This window comes from Passer montanus, unplaced genomic scaffold (genome assembly GCF_014805655.1).
Source record: "Passer montanus isolate IOZ18808 unplaced genomic scaffold, ASM1480565v1 scaffold18, whole genome shotgun sequence".
Taxonomy (NCBI): Eukaryota; Metazoa; Chordata; class Aves; order Passeriformes; family Passeridae; genus Passer; species Passer montanus.
The window spans coordinates 11,663,902-11,679,635 of NW_024365381.1; the positions used below are offsets into that span (position 1 = coordinate 11,663,902).

The window sequence follows — 15,734 nt, forward strand, 5'->3', positions numbered from 1 at the left end:
AATTTTTGGAAGAGGGTGGTTCTGTGTTGAAAGCGTTTGAGACCACTGTGATGTGGGTTCTCACTCCTACTGAAATGTTTGAAAGCTCAGTTTTCCGTCACCAGATCTGATGCCATGAGACTGTGCCTTTGCTCCATAAGGAAGGCTGTGAAGCAGTGCTGATGAGTCACTGCCACCTCCAGCAGTTACTTGTCTGACAGCAACGTGACAAGGAAAGATGAAGTCAGTTCAACTGCTACCAGCATCTCCAGGCTTTTTTTTAATTTGTGTTGTCTGGGCAGTCCAGTTTGCTGAGGAGCGCCCTGTGTCTGGGTTTTACCCTGATATGCTCTTTTTCACGCTGAAAGAGAGGCGAGATGTCATTTGAAGATTATCATCATTTGGCTAAGGTTTGTGTCAGCCCTGCCCCCTGTTAGAGAATTGATAAGAGAGCTGCCTGGTGTGCTGTGCTGTGTGTGCACAAATCCACCATCCAGGTCACTATACTGTGCTTACTGTATGTCCTATTATAATTGGACATGTGTAATTCTGTCTGAGAAAGCTGAAAGGGAAATAGAGCAGCCTTAACGCTGGCATCCTCTTGAACATGAATGCTTCTAAAATGTAGTAGCATGACAGAAAGATTACAAAATGGCTTGGCCTCTTCAGCCAGACTGTGGTGGCAAGATCACTAGAAGCAAGAGAGCTTACTTTATTGTAGTAACAACATATTTGTTTGTTGTAATTCTTAGTTTATTTGCTGGTGGTGGGAGGTTTACTGGAGCTTTTGCCAGGTCACCTTGTCTTCGCTCTTTCTGCTCAGTATGCAAAACAACTGTGGCAATAACATCAAATCTTGCTGGTGTTATGTTGAGAGTCATTGCTGCTGTTTGAACAGGGATTTGATGCTTTCAGGGCTGGCTGGTTTAGGGGCATAGGGATGGTCCAAGTCAATATATGGAGCATATGAATAAAACATAAGCAGTAAAGTCACAAAGTCAGCTCCTTGTATAATGGGTCACAGGAGAGCTGGAGGGTCTCACACTGCCCAAAGGAGCATGGTACCTGGTGCTATGGTTAAATGAATTGAACATTTAAAGTGGATTTAGATCAGATGATAAAGGGGATTCAGTTTTGTTCAGAGTAGGAAGAATGTCCCTTGCTGTAACTTCTAATATGTTTAACCCTTGAAGGTGAGTACAGGATATCGTTAGAAGCAAACATGCCTCTGTTGAGAATTGATCCTCTATCACTCTGGAAGCTTGTTTACCTCATCTAATTTTCTGTCTTACTCAGCAGATATTTACTAGGTCATGGTTCAGCTGACATACAAATGTGGGTTCAGGCATTCCTGAGCAGAGAAAGAATCTAATATTCACTAGGTTGGAAAAATGCTCTGATGCATCAGTTGTGAATTTTGCTGCAGTTTACCTTTTTGTGCTGTTGCTTTGCATTAAAGAAACATAATTTCTTTCCCCTGCCATCCTCCTCAAGCTCCCAAAGGAACAAGCTGGAAATTATGTCAACATGTATATTGTGACAGGGGATGAAACCACAAATGGTTTAGTTTTGTTTGAAGCTAAACTAAACTTCTTTACTCCTATTCTAAATTTACTACCAAGGTAAAGAAAAAAACCAAAAACAAAAGGAGAAATTATACCTGCTAACAAGCCTGTTAATGACAGAGTTGAGATTTATTCATGGTTCTGTAGGCACAGTTCACTAACTACTTTCTCTGCTGCTTCTTATAGATAAAGATGATGACTTTTTGACCTCTCAGCGTCCTTGTCTCATAACGGGAGAGGGTCTTGGAAGCCAAAAGAGTGAGCAGGAAGCTCAAGCTATTCACAAAGAGAACTTGGAGAAGCTACGGTCCATGTCTGAGGAAGAGATCCTGCAGGAGCAGGCAAGGCTTCTGGCTCAGCTGGGTATGTGCTTCCCAGGGTCAGCTCTAGAGCTGAGGCAACTTAGTGAGTGTGTAGGTGTCCTGAAGTCTTAGCAAATTCACGGGTCAACGACAGGAACTTGGAATTCCTGCTCATTCCATGTGTGGATAATCTTGCTTCCATGTCATGTCAGTAGCTTATAAGTAGAGAACCAAGTGTGAAGAAATTAAAGAGTGTTTATTTTTCAGTGAGAGTTGGTTTGGCTTAAGTCTTTCTTGTCACCCCTCTGTGGTGGGTTAAGATGTTCCGTGCACTTTATTGGCTTGCACTCTGAATACATGGTTGCACATAAATGTTTAAGGTCCTAAAATGTAATTTTTGAAGCTGATAAGAAGCAGTGTCATAGTGATGCTGAGGTGAGAAAGAACCCTTGGTCTTCCCCTCCAAAACACCTAAAACTTGGGCCAGAACTGTCAGTACCCGGATAGGGAGAACATATGGGCATGTGGGAGATTTCAGTTCAAACCTATACTTGTAGAGCCGAAAAACTTGAAATTAGCCTTGACTTTTAGAAAAAGTGTTTTAATTATCAGGCTGTTGGGTACAGGCGTATTCTAGCGGGGGTCTGGCCTCTGGTTTGGAGCCGTGTCCACAGTGGTGCTGTGAGAATGTCTGTCACTGGCAGCTGATGACAAGGTAGAGGAGAACACTGAATGTGGGGTGTTTGATAAGACTTCATGTGATCTGGGCCACTGCAACACTTGTTGGCGTTGGTTTGATGAATTTATATGCTCAGGAAGAGCAGATGTACAGATGTAGGTGGCAGACAAGGATTTTTTAAATTCTCATGATTTCAGGTCCTCTAGCATCGAATTTAGATATGAGTGGCATTTTAGATGCATTAGTCTTGTGGGTTCAGCTTAAAGATCATATTAATTATCTTGACTTCATTGCAAGCAGCATGGGTATAACTGGAAAGGTGGCAAAAGAACTACACAAAATAATTGCAGCCAGATTGTTTAGGTACATCCTTCATTCAGAGACCCAAGTATTTTATTTGGCTTCACTGCTTATAACAATGGCATGTGTATGAAAAATACCCTGATTACATACTTGCTTCTCGTGAGTGATTTGTGATTTTTGCTCCTTGTCCCCACCACTCTGTCCTTTGGGATATTAGTGAAGTGAATACTTAACGAGTTTAAAAAGGATGGGATATATTGTAATTATTTTTGAACAAGATTTTCTGAAGCAATGTGTTTTTTATGTGCTTTGTAGATTACAATAGTAGATACTTTAGTCTTTTGAGGCCTTAAAGAAACTGGGAGTAATTTTGGAATTCCCAGAATATCTGTGGGTAGAGAATTATACATGATGAAACACTCCTAAACTAAATTGCTGACTTACAGATGGATTTCGGAACTGGACAGGCAAAGAGCTGTGAAATAAGGAGACTTTTTCTCCGTGTTTGGGAGTGTGAATGATTTGTGCATGTTAAATGTTGTCCAGTCCCTGAATTAGCTTCTTAGTTATGAAGCAGATGATACTCTGTGGTATGAAGTATGAGAATGAGTACTTGGTTCTGTGCTGGGCAGTGTCTTATTGTTGGTACTGTGCTGGTTTTGTTGGTGGAGACTCTGGAGAGAAGTAGGCTTGATTTCTGATATACTGTGCACAGATTGACATCAGTGTCTTTTTTGTCACTGTGTGAAATGATGACATAATGAATACAGTCTTTCCTTGCTGTGTCCAGTGAAGTGTAAGAAAGTGAGAGCTTTTGCCTGCATTCAGAAAAAATAGGAATTCTTTAATGAGACTGGGCTGAATGCCTGTCCTTCACAAGGACAGTTTAAACTGCATCACTGAGGAGAATGTGCAGCAATCATGAGTGTGGGATAGATGCTTCAGAGACATGGGAGTAATTTTTCAGATTACTTATCTCAGGTACAGAGCATTTCTCAACTGCTTGTCCTTTGTCCTCCAAAGAATAAATAACCACTATAGGTGTTACTTTCTACTTTATATATCTCTGACACTGCTTACTGGAGTATTTCTGTACTTCACTGAGGCACAATGCACAATCTCTCACTGTCCACCTCTGGCATAAGCATCCCAGCACATCTTCTAGAGAAGAGTGTTCAGAGACAGTGCACTCCATCCGAAATGTGGGATATCGGTAGCAGATCTGAAAGTAAAATTATGATCTTAGAGCCATATGAACATAATCTGTCTTTCAAAACAAATCTACCTCCCAAATGTTTCTCTTCAAAGCATGAAGATAATGGCTGTGTCTTTTTTCTGGGTGTTGTCAGACCATAGTTGGAATGGCAGTCAGTTCAGGACAAACAAAGATCACCTTGTACAGAATATCTGAGCTATGGCTTTCAGTTCTACTGCAATTCAATAAAGATTAGGTAATTCTTTTTGTGGGGTCTGTTGTGTGTATTCTTCTGGTGTTCAGATTCATGCCACTAAGTGGTCCACAGGCTGGGACCACAGACCAGAATTCTCTCCACAGTTAATAGTCATGTTTAAATGTCCCATTTGAGTGGCAGTGAGGGGAAAAGAAGCAATTATTTTTATTTGTAACCTGGGAAAACAGAATTTTTGTGGTTGCTTTACCCTGAAAGACATTTGTCAGTTCTTTCTCTGGTGTCTCCTCACCAGACAGTTACACCCACCTTATGTGTCTAAGAGGTCATAAAGCAGTGGAGGGCCTCAGTTTGGAGAGAATTGACAGCTGGTAAGAGAAAGAAGACATGTAGAAAAGACTGAAACATAAATAGCAGGAGCTATAGGCATATGAAGTATTTTGAGACTTTCTGTCACATCTCTGTCTGTCTCTTTGTCAATACTTGCAGATCCCAGTTTAGTTGCTTTCTTGAAATCACAACGTGGTAACAATGAAGGCCAAAAAAAGGAATTAAAAATGGAACTGAACAGACCGGAGGAGTTTGTGGAATCTCTGCCTGTGGCTCAGCATGGTATAAGATCATCTCCTTCCGTGCAGGAGTCAGGTCTGGAAGAACATGTAAGGGAGGAAGAAAATATGAAGGTAGAAATCACGGGTAAGAAAAAAAGTGCATATTGTTTATTTTCTGAGCAGAAATATAAGATCTGTGTGGTGTTTACATCAATTACTTTGTAGTGATCCAGATCTGAATTTTATAATTATATTTAAAAAATACATATTTTGGGTTCAAAAAAGCCATCTCTAGATGGGCTCCACAGATTAGAAAGGTGGTACACTATGTAGTGGAAGTGGCCTGTTCATTGGGAGGTCTTTTTTTTTGAAATTTGTTCTAAGGCCTCTGAAGGGAAAATGTGTGTTAAACTAGGCATCATTATTGCTCTTCTGTTCAGTCATGTGAACAAGGAAACAGAAGAGTGTAGTAGTGAGATTCAACTGGTGCCTGAATAATTTCTTTTAAATGGTACTGGTTGGAGACAAGAGAGTGTTGGGTAGGTAAGGGTTAAAAATTTGTTCACAGGATGGCACAAAGATGGCAATCACTCTTGCTTTGGGGAAATTGCTCATATAGAGCATGTATGTCTTAGAGTGACACTGCTCCTGATGGCCCCACTCTGTGTCTTGGATCTCAGAAGGCACCCAGTGATTTTCACAGGATAGAGTTCTTTTCTTTGTGCTTTGGATGGAGGGGGAAGTATTAAGGTGTAAAATGTCCTGCTTTTTGTGGACTGCTACAGAGCTATTGCCTCTTACCACAGAACCTTTTAATGCTCAGTATGTGCCTGTATGAGAAGAAAGCTGCTTTATCTTCAATAGCTAGAGCAACCCCATATATTCCCATGGCAGAGAAAGGAAGAGTTTGCCATTTAGGTTTCTGCTCTTATTGTTGCTTTCCTCACTGCATTTTTTCTTTAGCAATTTCATTTTCTCTGTTGTGATTTTTAAGCTCCCGTTGTCATTTTCCCCACACTTTTGTTCCTAACATATTTGTCCTGCAATTTCCTGTCAATTTTTGCCTTTCTCCATCTCTTGATCCTCTCTTCTAATGCATCCTTTGTGTTCCAGTGTAACCTGCAGAGTGATTAAAGAAGTCTCTGAATCACTTTGGGATTTTAGCTTGATGTTTGCAAGAGATAACAAGCATTTACCATTTTCTTGCTGAGAGGGATGAGTCTGTCAGTGTGTGTTTGTACATGTGCAGGAGAAGTAAAGCTCAGCCTCCTTTTGAGGAAGACACTTCACTGAACAGTCCTTTTGCAGTTTCTCCCCAAGTTTTACTTTTCCACAAATCCATCTTAATCAAAGGGACTATTTTTGGCTCTTTTTAGTCCCAGAACAACTGAGTGCACAAGTAGCACCAGGTCAAGTGACATCTTTTCATCTCCTGGGAGCAATAGAAGCATGTTCAGCTTGTAATGGTAATAATAGTAATGCTCTTGGGAATAGTTCAGTGTTTAAAACATTGTGTGCTGACGTATTTTGCCTCCTATAGAAGGAAAGAAAGAGGAGATTTTCCAGGATATTTGGAACAACAAAGGGTGAGCTGAAATACAGTTATAAAAACAAGGGAAGCCTTTTCAGTACCTTAGTTTATGCCTGCAGCCCATCTTGGCCAATAGGAGATGTAAAAATTAATTTGACATTAGCACTTATTGTTGGAATTTCAGCATCAGTTTATACTCAGAAGTAAATGCATCATGAATAGCCAATGGTCACACTGAATTTCCAGTGATGACAGAAAGCAATAAGATTGCTCAGAAGTCAAACCTGCCTCTCCAATGACATAAAAGGCAACTGTTTATTAGAAAAAAAAGATGAAACCTTTATCCAGCAACTTGTAACCTTATCAAATGGAGAAGTTAATTCTGTCACTGAGAGAAAACGAGAAGCAAAGCAAAAAGTGAAGACGTTGAGTGGTAGCCTTTAATATAACCCAAGTCTGAGAAAGTTCAGTGCAAATGTTGCATTCACACTGCCAGCTTGTGCTTCTGTAAAGGGATTTCTCAGTAACAAGCTGCTCATGCCTTGAAATATATATCCATCTTTTCTTGTTGACAAGATCACTGTACTAAGGGCTTCTAGTAACATGCATGATCTTATTCATAAAATGATTAGCTCAATCCTGTCAATTTAGTGATTAATAGAGAAAACATTTTGTTAAATTAAAAATGTCGATATATTTTGTTTTTCTGCTGATTTTATTTCCTGTCATGTTGCATCTACCACCCACAAACATTCCACTTTCGTACATTTCAGATGCTTTTCCTTCAATTCAATTAAAATGCATGCTGAGCCTTTGGCTGAAATTCTGTAGAACAGCTTTCTGGCTGAACAAGATAACTCTGTGCTTGGTTCCTTGCCTGATTCAATACCATATTGATCATAAGGGTGAAGCTTCCTGTAGAACAGCTTTCTGGCTGAGCAAGATAACTGTGCTTGGTTCCTTGCCTGATTCAATACCATATTGATCATAAGGGTGAAGCTTCATTCTGGAGAGGATGAGTGCCCTTCTTGAAAGTTTATCTGCTAATTGGAAGAAAGTAAAAGGTTAGGTTTCAGGCCAGTTATCAGCAGGAAAATATCTGAGGAAAGAAGAGCATCTCTGTGGGACTCGTTGTTCCTTGCAAGAGAAGACTGGAGTGCTGGGATTAATAGCTGCAATGCAGATGAGTTCTGGGCTGCTCCAGCAGGAGTGATGCTAATGCTTTCCATGCCCTTAGACTGCCTGTTACTGTCCTTACATGTGCTTTCTTTTGAGATAGCAAAGACTTGTTAGCTCATCTCTTCTTATTCTGGTTTGGGGTAGTATCCTGGTAGCAAAGCCTTACCTTTCCTGGTTATATCTCTCTGGTCTCTTCACTTGTGAGATTCTTCCACATGCTGATGTGTCTCTTTCCTAGAGCAACTATTGTGATGTCAGGCACAAATGTCTTGTTTCTCAAATTCTTGTAGTCAAAGGTCTTTATAAAGTTAAATTAGTAATTTCTTCCTTTAGTATTTGCACCTTGAAATTCTTGTTTAACTGTCCAGTTTTCCCACTGAGCTGTCTCTGGAAAGCTGTGCAAATTTTCAGCTGTTTTGATCTTTTCTTCACAAGCTGATCTCTTCAAGCCTTTAGGGAGAGATACTGAAGAACAGCATCACAGATGCAACCAAAGCACAAATAATTGAGCTGCCTTCAGTGTATCTAGGCTAAAATATTACTGGGTCCGATAATTTGCTGGGACTCTGCTTTAATACTTTTCAATCTCATGTCTCCCCTAACACTCTCTTACTTTGATGATATTAGTTTGCTTTCTCAAAAGTAGGGCTGATAGTATTTTTTCTGCACTGGTTCTGATAATTTTGCCTTACTTGTGTCTTGACTTCTGTTCAACTTCTCTAAATTAGCATTGTCTGAATTTCATTACAGTGCTGTTTACTTCCTCTTCTTGCTCTCATAAAAGATGAAAATAGCTTTAAACCTTTGATGTTTATGCATCAGGCAACAGTCAGTTTGAAAATGTTTTTTTTTAATTTTACATAATCTTATTTTTGATACAGTCTTTAAGCCGAGTAGCTTGGCAAAGAAGGAATAGTATTTCCTTCATCACTGCCTTGGAAGGTAAGACTGACATTTATTTCTTCCCACACAAAGATGATGATCTGCCTGTGAAGCCCAGGAAGGAGTGGATTCACATGGACAATGTAGAGTTTGAGAAGCTGGAATGGATGAAAGATTTGCCCTCACCTCGGCAGAAGAAAACCAAAAAGGTTTGAAAGCAGAAACTGATACTTTGCATGTTTGTGTCTGGATCATACTTCTCAGCAGTAACAGTTTTGAAGGCTTCAAAAATGAGTCCTCTGGCTCGTTTTTGAAGTCTGTGGTATTTCATCAGGTTGAAAGATTCCCCATTTTCTTTCACAGGATGGGATGATACAGGATCAGTTCAGTCTGTAGCACTCAGGAGAGCTAGGAAGTGAGAGTCTAGCCATTGTAATCTGGGATGAAACAGGTGTAAAACTAAGAAAAAAGGAAAGATAGGAGTATATTTTTTAAAAAGAATTTGAGGCCTGAGGAGTTTTTGAATTGTCATCTTCCAGCAGGTGATGTAGAAAGTGTTATTTTAAGAGATGAATTGAGTGGACAGTGATAGAATTAATAGTTTTATCTCTTCACCGTTCTGCTGTAGGGAATGCAAGCTCGCTTCAGTTTAAAGGGAGAATTGATTCCTGCAGATGCTGATTTGCCAACACATCTAGGCTTACACCACCATGGAGAAGAGGCAGAGGTAGGTAGGTGGGTGTAATATAATAGAAAAGGTACACACATTTCTGTTTCCTGTGTTTGATTTGGTAGATTCCTTTTGTATCAAGCTTTTTAGTGAGAAACCCTTTAAAAAGTGCAGTAATTTTTCTTTAGAAACAAACTCCTGAAGACAAGTTGTGTCTGCATGCATGAACTGCATTACTTCCAGAAAACCGTTGAAGCTTTTTCTCTTTAATGCTATTAAAGTTCTGTGGCATTGGAAAAAGGTGCACATACTTCCTTTGCTTAAGAAGTTCAATTTTTTTCCTGTGACATCTAAGATTAGAATCTCTTCTGCAATTGCCACAAAGCGGCAAACAACATTGGCTTGCAATTTATCTTCTGTTATGCAGCATGTTACAGGTAATCTTATTTTAAGGGGCCTGTTTTCAGCTGTAGCTGAGGGTGTTTTTTGGTTTCTTTGTTTTGTTTTCCCCTGCCATTTAGAGAGCTGGTTATTCTCTGCAAGAGCTCTTTCATCTGTCTCGAAGCCAAGTTACACAGCAGAGGACACTGGCTCTACAGGTCTTAGGTCGTATTGTTCAAAGGGTAAGTCACTTTAAGGAATTTCTCCCCATAACTCAAGTTTCTGGTGGATCAGGGCCCAGATTCTCTGGTACTAGTTGTTTGTTTTCTGCTGTTCAGTGAAGGTGAGCAAAGTCACCAACAGGGCATTCTGTTTCACTGAGGATCCTTCCTGTTAGATAAGCTAAGTGTTGGGATGTAGCACACTGAGCTGCAGGTTTCTCCAGATAGTTCCAGAGTATTGTTCTCCCAACAGGTTGTTTCAGGTGCTGTTCAGCAGCAGTGGTGCAATTTCAGTTCTCTTGTTAATTTGGATGCACACTGATATTTTTAAATGTTATTTCTGTGACAAACCTATTCTTGGCATTGACCCTTTCACTCCTGTTGTCTGAGCCAGCTTCATGATGTGCATTTTCTGTAGGAGGCGAGAAAGAGCCAAGCCTACTCATAGAGCAATGTGCCAAGAGGAAAAAGCAAAATGAATTCTGTGCACATTTGTACCTAACTTTTGGGGAAGTGCTAACATTCCCCCTAATGGCACTGGAACAGAGAAGAAGAAACATGGTAGTTTTGAGAAGGATGATGGGGCAGAACAGGGTGAAGTCAAAGGATGAGTGCAGACTTTATAAAGAAGACTTTCTTGCACTAAGGAGCTGCAGTTGTGTTCTTCTGTGTGAATGAATGGAGGATAAAATATAGGAAGAATAGGCTCCACACAGTTTAGCAGCTTTACAGTAGCAGTGGAAAGAGGCAAAGATGTAAAATGTTGAGCTGTGACAGCCCAGAGATGTATCCAGCTGAGATGACACAGCCTTAACCCTGGCTCTGTCTGGGTTTGCAGGCCAGGGCTGGAGAGTTTGCTTCCTCGTTGAAGGGCAGCGTTCTGCGTCTGCTGCTTGATGCTGGCTTTCTCTTCTTGCTGCGCTTCTCGCTGGATGATGCAGTGGAAAATGTCATGGCAGCATCTGTTGGTGCTCTCCGGGCTCTGCTGGTATCACTTGATGACGAGGTAAGATAATCATTCAGAACCCGGGTTTGATTTCATGCTGAGCTGTTTACAGGGATCAGAATGAGAAGACATTGTAAGTAGCTTGAACAAAGGTTTACTGGACATGGTAGCTTAATGGTGAGTAGAACGTCATTGCTGTGCTTTGAGACAGACAAAGGAGTGTGTTATCCAATTCTGAGGGATTCAGGTGTCTTTTTTTCTCACTGTTTGAATTACCTCTGCCCTATGATTAAATTCAGTGCATGCTGCTGAGTTTCTTCTTTTTATATTTTTACAATCTAGATCAGGCCACTACTAATGTATATGTTGAATTTATTTTTTTAATATGTTCTCTTAGGTTGTTTACTTATTTCATAGTTTTTCTGCTTCTTAACAGATTAAATATTCTTCGTGCTTTCCTTTATGCCTCATAATAATGCTATTTTCTTTTTCTTTCATTGTCCATTTTCTGCTGTTCCCATGTGTTTTTGTCACACTGATACATACCTAATTTTGCCTGTTTGTGTGTTTATTTTCTCACTGATGCTTTTTCACCTGTTAGAAGGTGTTGAGTTGTTGACTTCTTTACGATTTTCAGGGCTACTAGAGCAGCCAGATTAAGATGTACTTGTGGTTGGACAGAAGCAATCTGTTACAGGCAGAGCATGCTGTAGACTGTCTTCCAAGTACCTTCCTTGAGAGCTGCTTTTCTGTTTGACTGCAAAGGAGCTGGTGATAGAAGGGGTGGAGTAGAAGTACCCTGCAACTTCTGCCAGGCCTGTAGAGCTATCCCTAGGGAGAGGCAAGAGAAATGAAGGAGTAGGTAGCTTTTTCTACATCTTGCTACTTTTCTGCCTATGAGCCCAATGGAGTTCTGCTAGATGAATCCTGCCCACCCATCGTAGGTAGTTAGTACTATGAATCAGCTTCTTAATGTACTTTTTCTCTCCTCTGGTGTTACTCTGGTTTATAAGTGTCTGCAGTGCTCTGATTTTTCAGATGGAAGCTTATGGTGAGATGTTTTGTGTAAGTGGGGATTGCTGACTCTTGCTGCCAGAAGCAGCACTGTGAATGCTGTGTCAGTATATTTTCTAACCCAAAGAGTCCTTCCTAGAGTCTTGTGTTGCTGAATTTCAAAAGGACTCTGAGAAGAGAACAGGGTTGGAAGCCTGGCCTTCTGCTCCTTGATTTGTAAGACAAAGAGGATTTATCCACACTATAAACACAGAAGATCAGCACACATAAAAATCATGCTGTCTGAAGGTTTTGTTCATCCTTCAATGGCTATGGGAAGGAAGCAACTTTCTTTTTGTTTCCTTTGATGACCCAGCTACCTCGTCTTAATGCTTTTCCTTCTCTTGGTGGAAGGAAGACTGTAGTCCCAAACTCTGTATTCCAGATGGACTCATGGCTTCATCCCTTCAAGTCAGGCCTCTTCTGACCACACCATTCACTCACCATCTTTAGTTCAAATTGCATTTGAGGTTTTTTAATGTCTGATAATAGATTGTGCTTCCTTGGTACTTGGCAGTTGAGGTCTACCACTACTTTTCTGTCTAATTTGGTGTTTGTTTCTGATAGTGGGTGCAGGAAATAGAAATTTATAGCAGTTATTAATCAGTGCAAGCATTTGATTTGTCTTGCATATTCTAAAACATTTTATGGGAAGTAGGTCTGTTATGGGAGCAATCTCCTCTCTGAAGAATTGGAACTATTATCCTAGTTGGGCTGTTACCCTAGAACTTGAGACTACCTGACACTGTCATCAGCTGTGAACAAAAAAAATTTTTCTAATTGCTTAAGCTGAGGGATGTTCAAACAAAAGTGAAGCAAACATGAACAAATAGACCAAGCAGTCTTTATCATATCAATTTTTGCATGATCTTTCTGTGTTATTTGTGACCTAAGTTCCACACAGGTCCAAAAATAGGAAGTCAATAAATACAAAATTTCTGTTCAATGCCTAGAGCCTTGGTAGTTGTTTTATTTATTTATTTATTTACTTATTTATAATCCAATTTTTTTCCAATTAAGCTGCATTTCTGCAAGCTGTGTAGTAAATTTAATTCACATCGCAGTAATTTTTTTCAAGATTTTCCCAAGTCTATGTGTGTGTAAGGCCAAAATAATTTCCCTGAAAAAACATTGAATTCTACTTGTATATGTTTAGAATAGCTTTTATTGTCTTCACATTTTCTTGGGATTATTTAGGAAGCAATGAAGCATTTCATATTCAAAAGCATCCCCGAAAAGTTTTTGTCTTTGTCCTTTTGACTTTCTTTATGAGAATTTTATTCTATATGCTTTAACACTTCTTATAGAAATACCTAGATTGGACTTTCTCATGGTACCAAGGGATGGCTACATTCCCCTTTGTCCCTAACAATGAGGAGGAAGAAGAGGAAGAAGAAGAAGAAGAGTTAAATGGAACAGAGAAATGTCAAAATAAAAAATTAAAGGATGAAAACAAGCCAGACCCAGATGTGGCCCGATATGATGTTGTAAAGGTAAGCAAAGAGTTAGACCCAGAATCTTTTTAGGAAAATAGGCTCAGTACAGTGCTGTATGTGCTGTTGAAACATCCACCCTCCTGTGCATGCTGGACAAGAACATTCTGAACAAGAATTAGAACTCTTTCCTGGCTGTTGGTTGTTGTGTTTCTGTCATATATTACCAGGAGGATAATTTTATTGGTCTCTGAAAATGTTGGGACTTGACTTGTGCGATTTCAGTGTTATTAATATCTCTTAACTTCCTCTAGGGAATTCAACAACAAACACACTGATGACCTGATAAGATGTCCTGAAAGACTGCATACAGACATGACTTTCAGGCTCACTTACTTGAATTAAAAATGAAAAGGTTCCAGCCACTATTAAAATGTCTATATGCACTTTTTAGAAGTTAAACTAGACTATTACAGCTAGATAGTTCAGAACTAGTAGATTTATTCAGTGATACTGTTTTTTTATTTGACATAAGGTGGCTATTTACCATTTCCCCAAATGTCATGTTTGCGTTTCTCAGATTAAGATTTTTACAGTGTTCAGAATGAATTTCTCCCACATTTTAAACCGAATCCTATATTTTTAATAGGAGATGTAAAATAGCAAACTCTGTTATCTCAAAGTCAGCCTTGGTGCAGCCAATGCACCCCTCTTGCCTGCTGCAATCATTAAAACCTGTGATCACATCACTTAATCCTTGAGCTTGTGTTTGAACAGCACTTGTTCTAAAAGCATCATTGGGTGCATGAATTACTGTACTTGGGCATTTGGTCTTGTTTAGAGACTTCATGATTTCAGATGTGTTCTACTAGGTGTGTGGCACTGTTTAAATAATGTTACAAAAGAGTGGTAGATAGACAGGAGATCAGGTTGTGATTCTGTAAACTGTGTCACGATTCAGAATAATTCAGTTTGTTCTGAGTGGCCTGGACATACAAGGTATTTGGGATCAAATTTCTCTCTGTTCCTGTTGCTGTGTAGTTCCATTTCATGCTTGCTTATTGGCTGTTAAAACCCAATTGTTCCACACCAATTGTTTCCAGTTGGAAAAGGTGTATTTAAACTAGCTGCTGAACTTGGTCAGACCTAGAGCTGCGACTTGCTTGGCTGCAAATTTTTAAAATATCAGTAATATGAACACAGGTATTATGGATTTGCCTTTTCCCAGAATCGGGAATGCATCACATTGTTACATAAATTGATTATTTGTGTCCTGGCACCACCACTGCTCATAAAAAAAAAATCACATCATCCCTATGTATCTCTTCTCTTACTGCAAAATAGCAATTTATGTCTGTTCTCTGTTTCTGTTAGCTTTCTCTGATGTGACAGGTACTCTCAGAGTGCTGCATTATCTGGAGGTGGTATCTAGCCAAAATTATTCAAGGACCACAAGAACCTTTTTCTTTTATAGGGAAGGTTATTTCCCTGTCACTTAGAGTTTTATGCTCTGGAAAACACAAGCATCCAAACCCCTCCAGTGGTCTGATTCAGAACAGAACTAAAGTTTTTTCTGTTCTATTCAGATAACTCTTGCTCATTTGCCAGGATACTTGCAAATACACACAAACGTACTTGTTGCATGACTACTAATTTTAAAACAGTCTCTGAAGAGGATGTAGTCTCCTTTTGGCTTCCAGCAATTGAAGTACAGAGAGTGCTTGTTTAGACCCTTACAGACTTTTTTTGTAACACCTTTCAGGGGCTTTTGAAGACAAGGATCCAGCACCGGCTGAGGTACATCCTGGAGGTGGTGCGACCTGTTCCAACGGTAGTCCTGGATATACTGCACATCCTCACCCATATAGCAAGGCACTCCTCTGAAGCATGCAGCCAGGTGAATCTCCCATTGTATAAAAGCTTGGGAATGATAGAGAAAGGTTTGGAAAGGGAAGAAACATCAGGTGAAGTTATGGCAAAGAGATCAGACAAACTTGTTTGTTTTGCATGTCTTCTGCACGTCTGCATGACTGCACACCTTTAGTTATTTGTGCTCCCTGCTATTTCTCTGCAGCTGCTTGACTGTCCTCGATTGATTGAGACCATTGTCAGGGAATTTCTCCCTACTCAGTGGGATCCCAAAGTGGCTGAACCAGGATTTTTACTTACCAGTCTCCACGGAGTTGCTTGCGCCAGTGCTATGAAGTTCATCAGGGTGTTGGCAGCTGGAGGCCGAAATGCAACAGCCAGGCTGGTGAGTGGCTCCTGAAAGAGCTTTTCTGATTGCACAGGGCTTGGTTCTCCTATGCCTTACTGCCTAAATAAAGACAGAAAGCTAACTGGAGGTGACTGTGAGCTCAAGCTGAAGAAATCAGGGTGAGAAAGGTGCATTAGTGTGTTTTGAAGGAATTGTTGACAACATCATAATAATGGTCCTTCTCCTGCACAATGGTAGATGAGCTGGCTCGAGTTTTACTCTGCTTTTTTATGGGTAATGCACTCATGTGAAAATCACAGAGTCCAGCACAATGATACTTACCAGGAACAGATGTTTAGAGCATGCACTGATTTGTGATGCTCTGTACACTCCCATGTTTCAGTGATACAGCGTAAGACTGTATAAACCAGAGACATAACCACTATCCTTGTG

The 15,734-nt window shown here is 40.0% G+C and overlaps 1 protein-coding gene across 4 annotated transcripts in view; it reads left to right on the top strand.

Moving 5' to 3' along the window:
• The window catches only part of RPAP1 (RNA polymerase II associated protein 1), a 39,287-nt gene that overhangs the window by 6,634 nt on the left and 16,919 nt on the right, over positions 1 to 15,734 (top strand). For all 4 annotated transcript variants that reach the window (XM_039705294.1, XM_039705297.1, XM_039705295.1 and 1 more), the window contains exons 6-14: positions 1,731 to 1,907; positions 4,727 to 4,933; positions 8,474 to 8,589; positions 9,009 to 9,107; positions 9,572 to 9,673; positions 10,491 to 10,658; positions 12,959 to 13,144; positions 14,847 to 14,981; positions 15,159 to 15,338. In XM_039705294.1, coding sequence (XP_039561228.1) covers positions 1,731 to 1,907; positions 4,727 to 4,933; positions 8,474 to 8,589; positions 9,009 to 9,107; positions 9,572 to 9,673; positions 10,491 to 10,658; positions 12,959 to 13,144; positions 14,847 to 14,981; positions 15,159 to 15,338 — 1,370 coding nt within the window. The remainder of the gene's footprint in view (positions 1 to 1,730; positions 1,908 to 4,726; positions 4,934 to 8,473; positions 8,590 to 9,008; positions 9,108 to 9,571; positions 9,674 to 10,490; positions 10,659 to 12,958; positions 13,145 to 14,846; positions 14,982 to 15,158; positions 15,339 to 15,734) is intronic.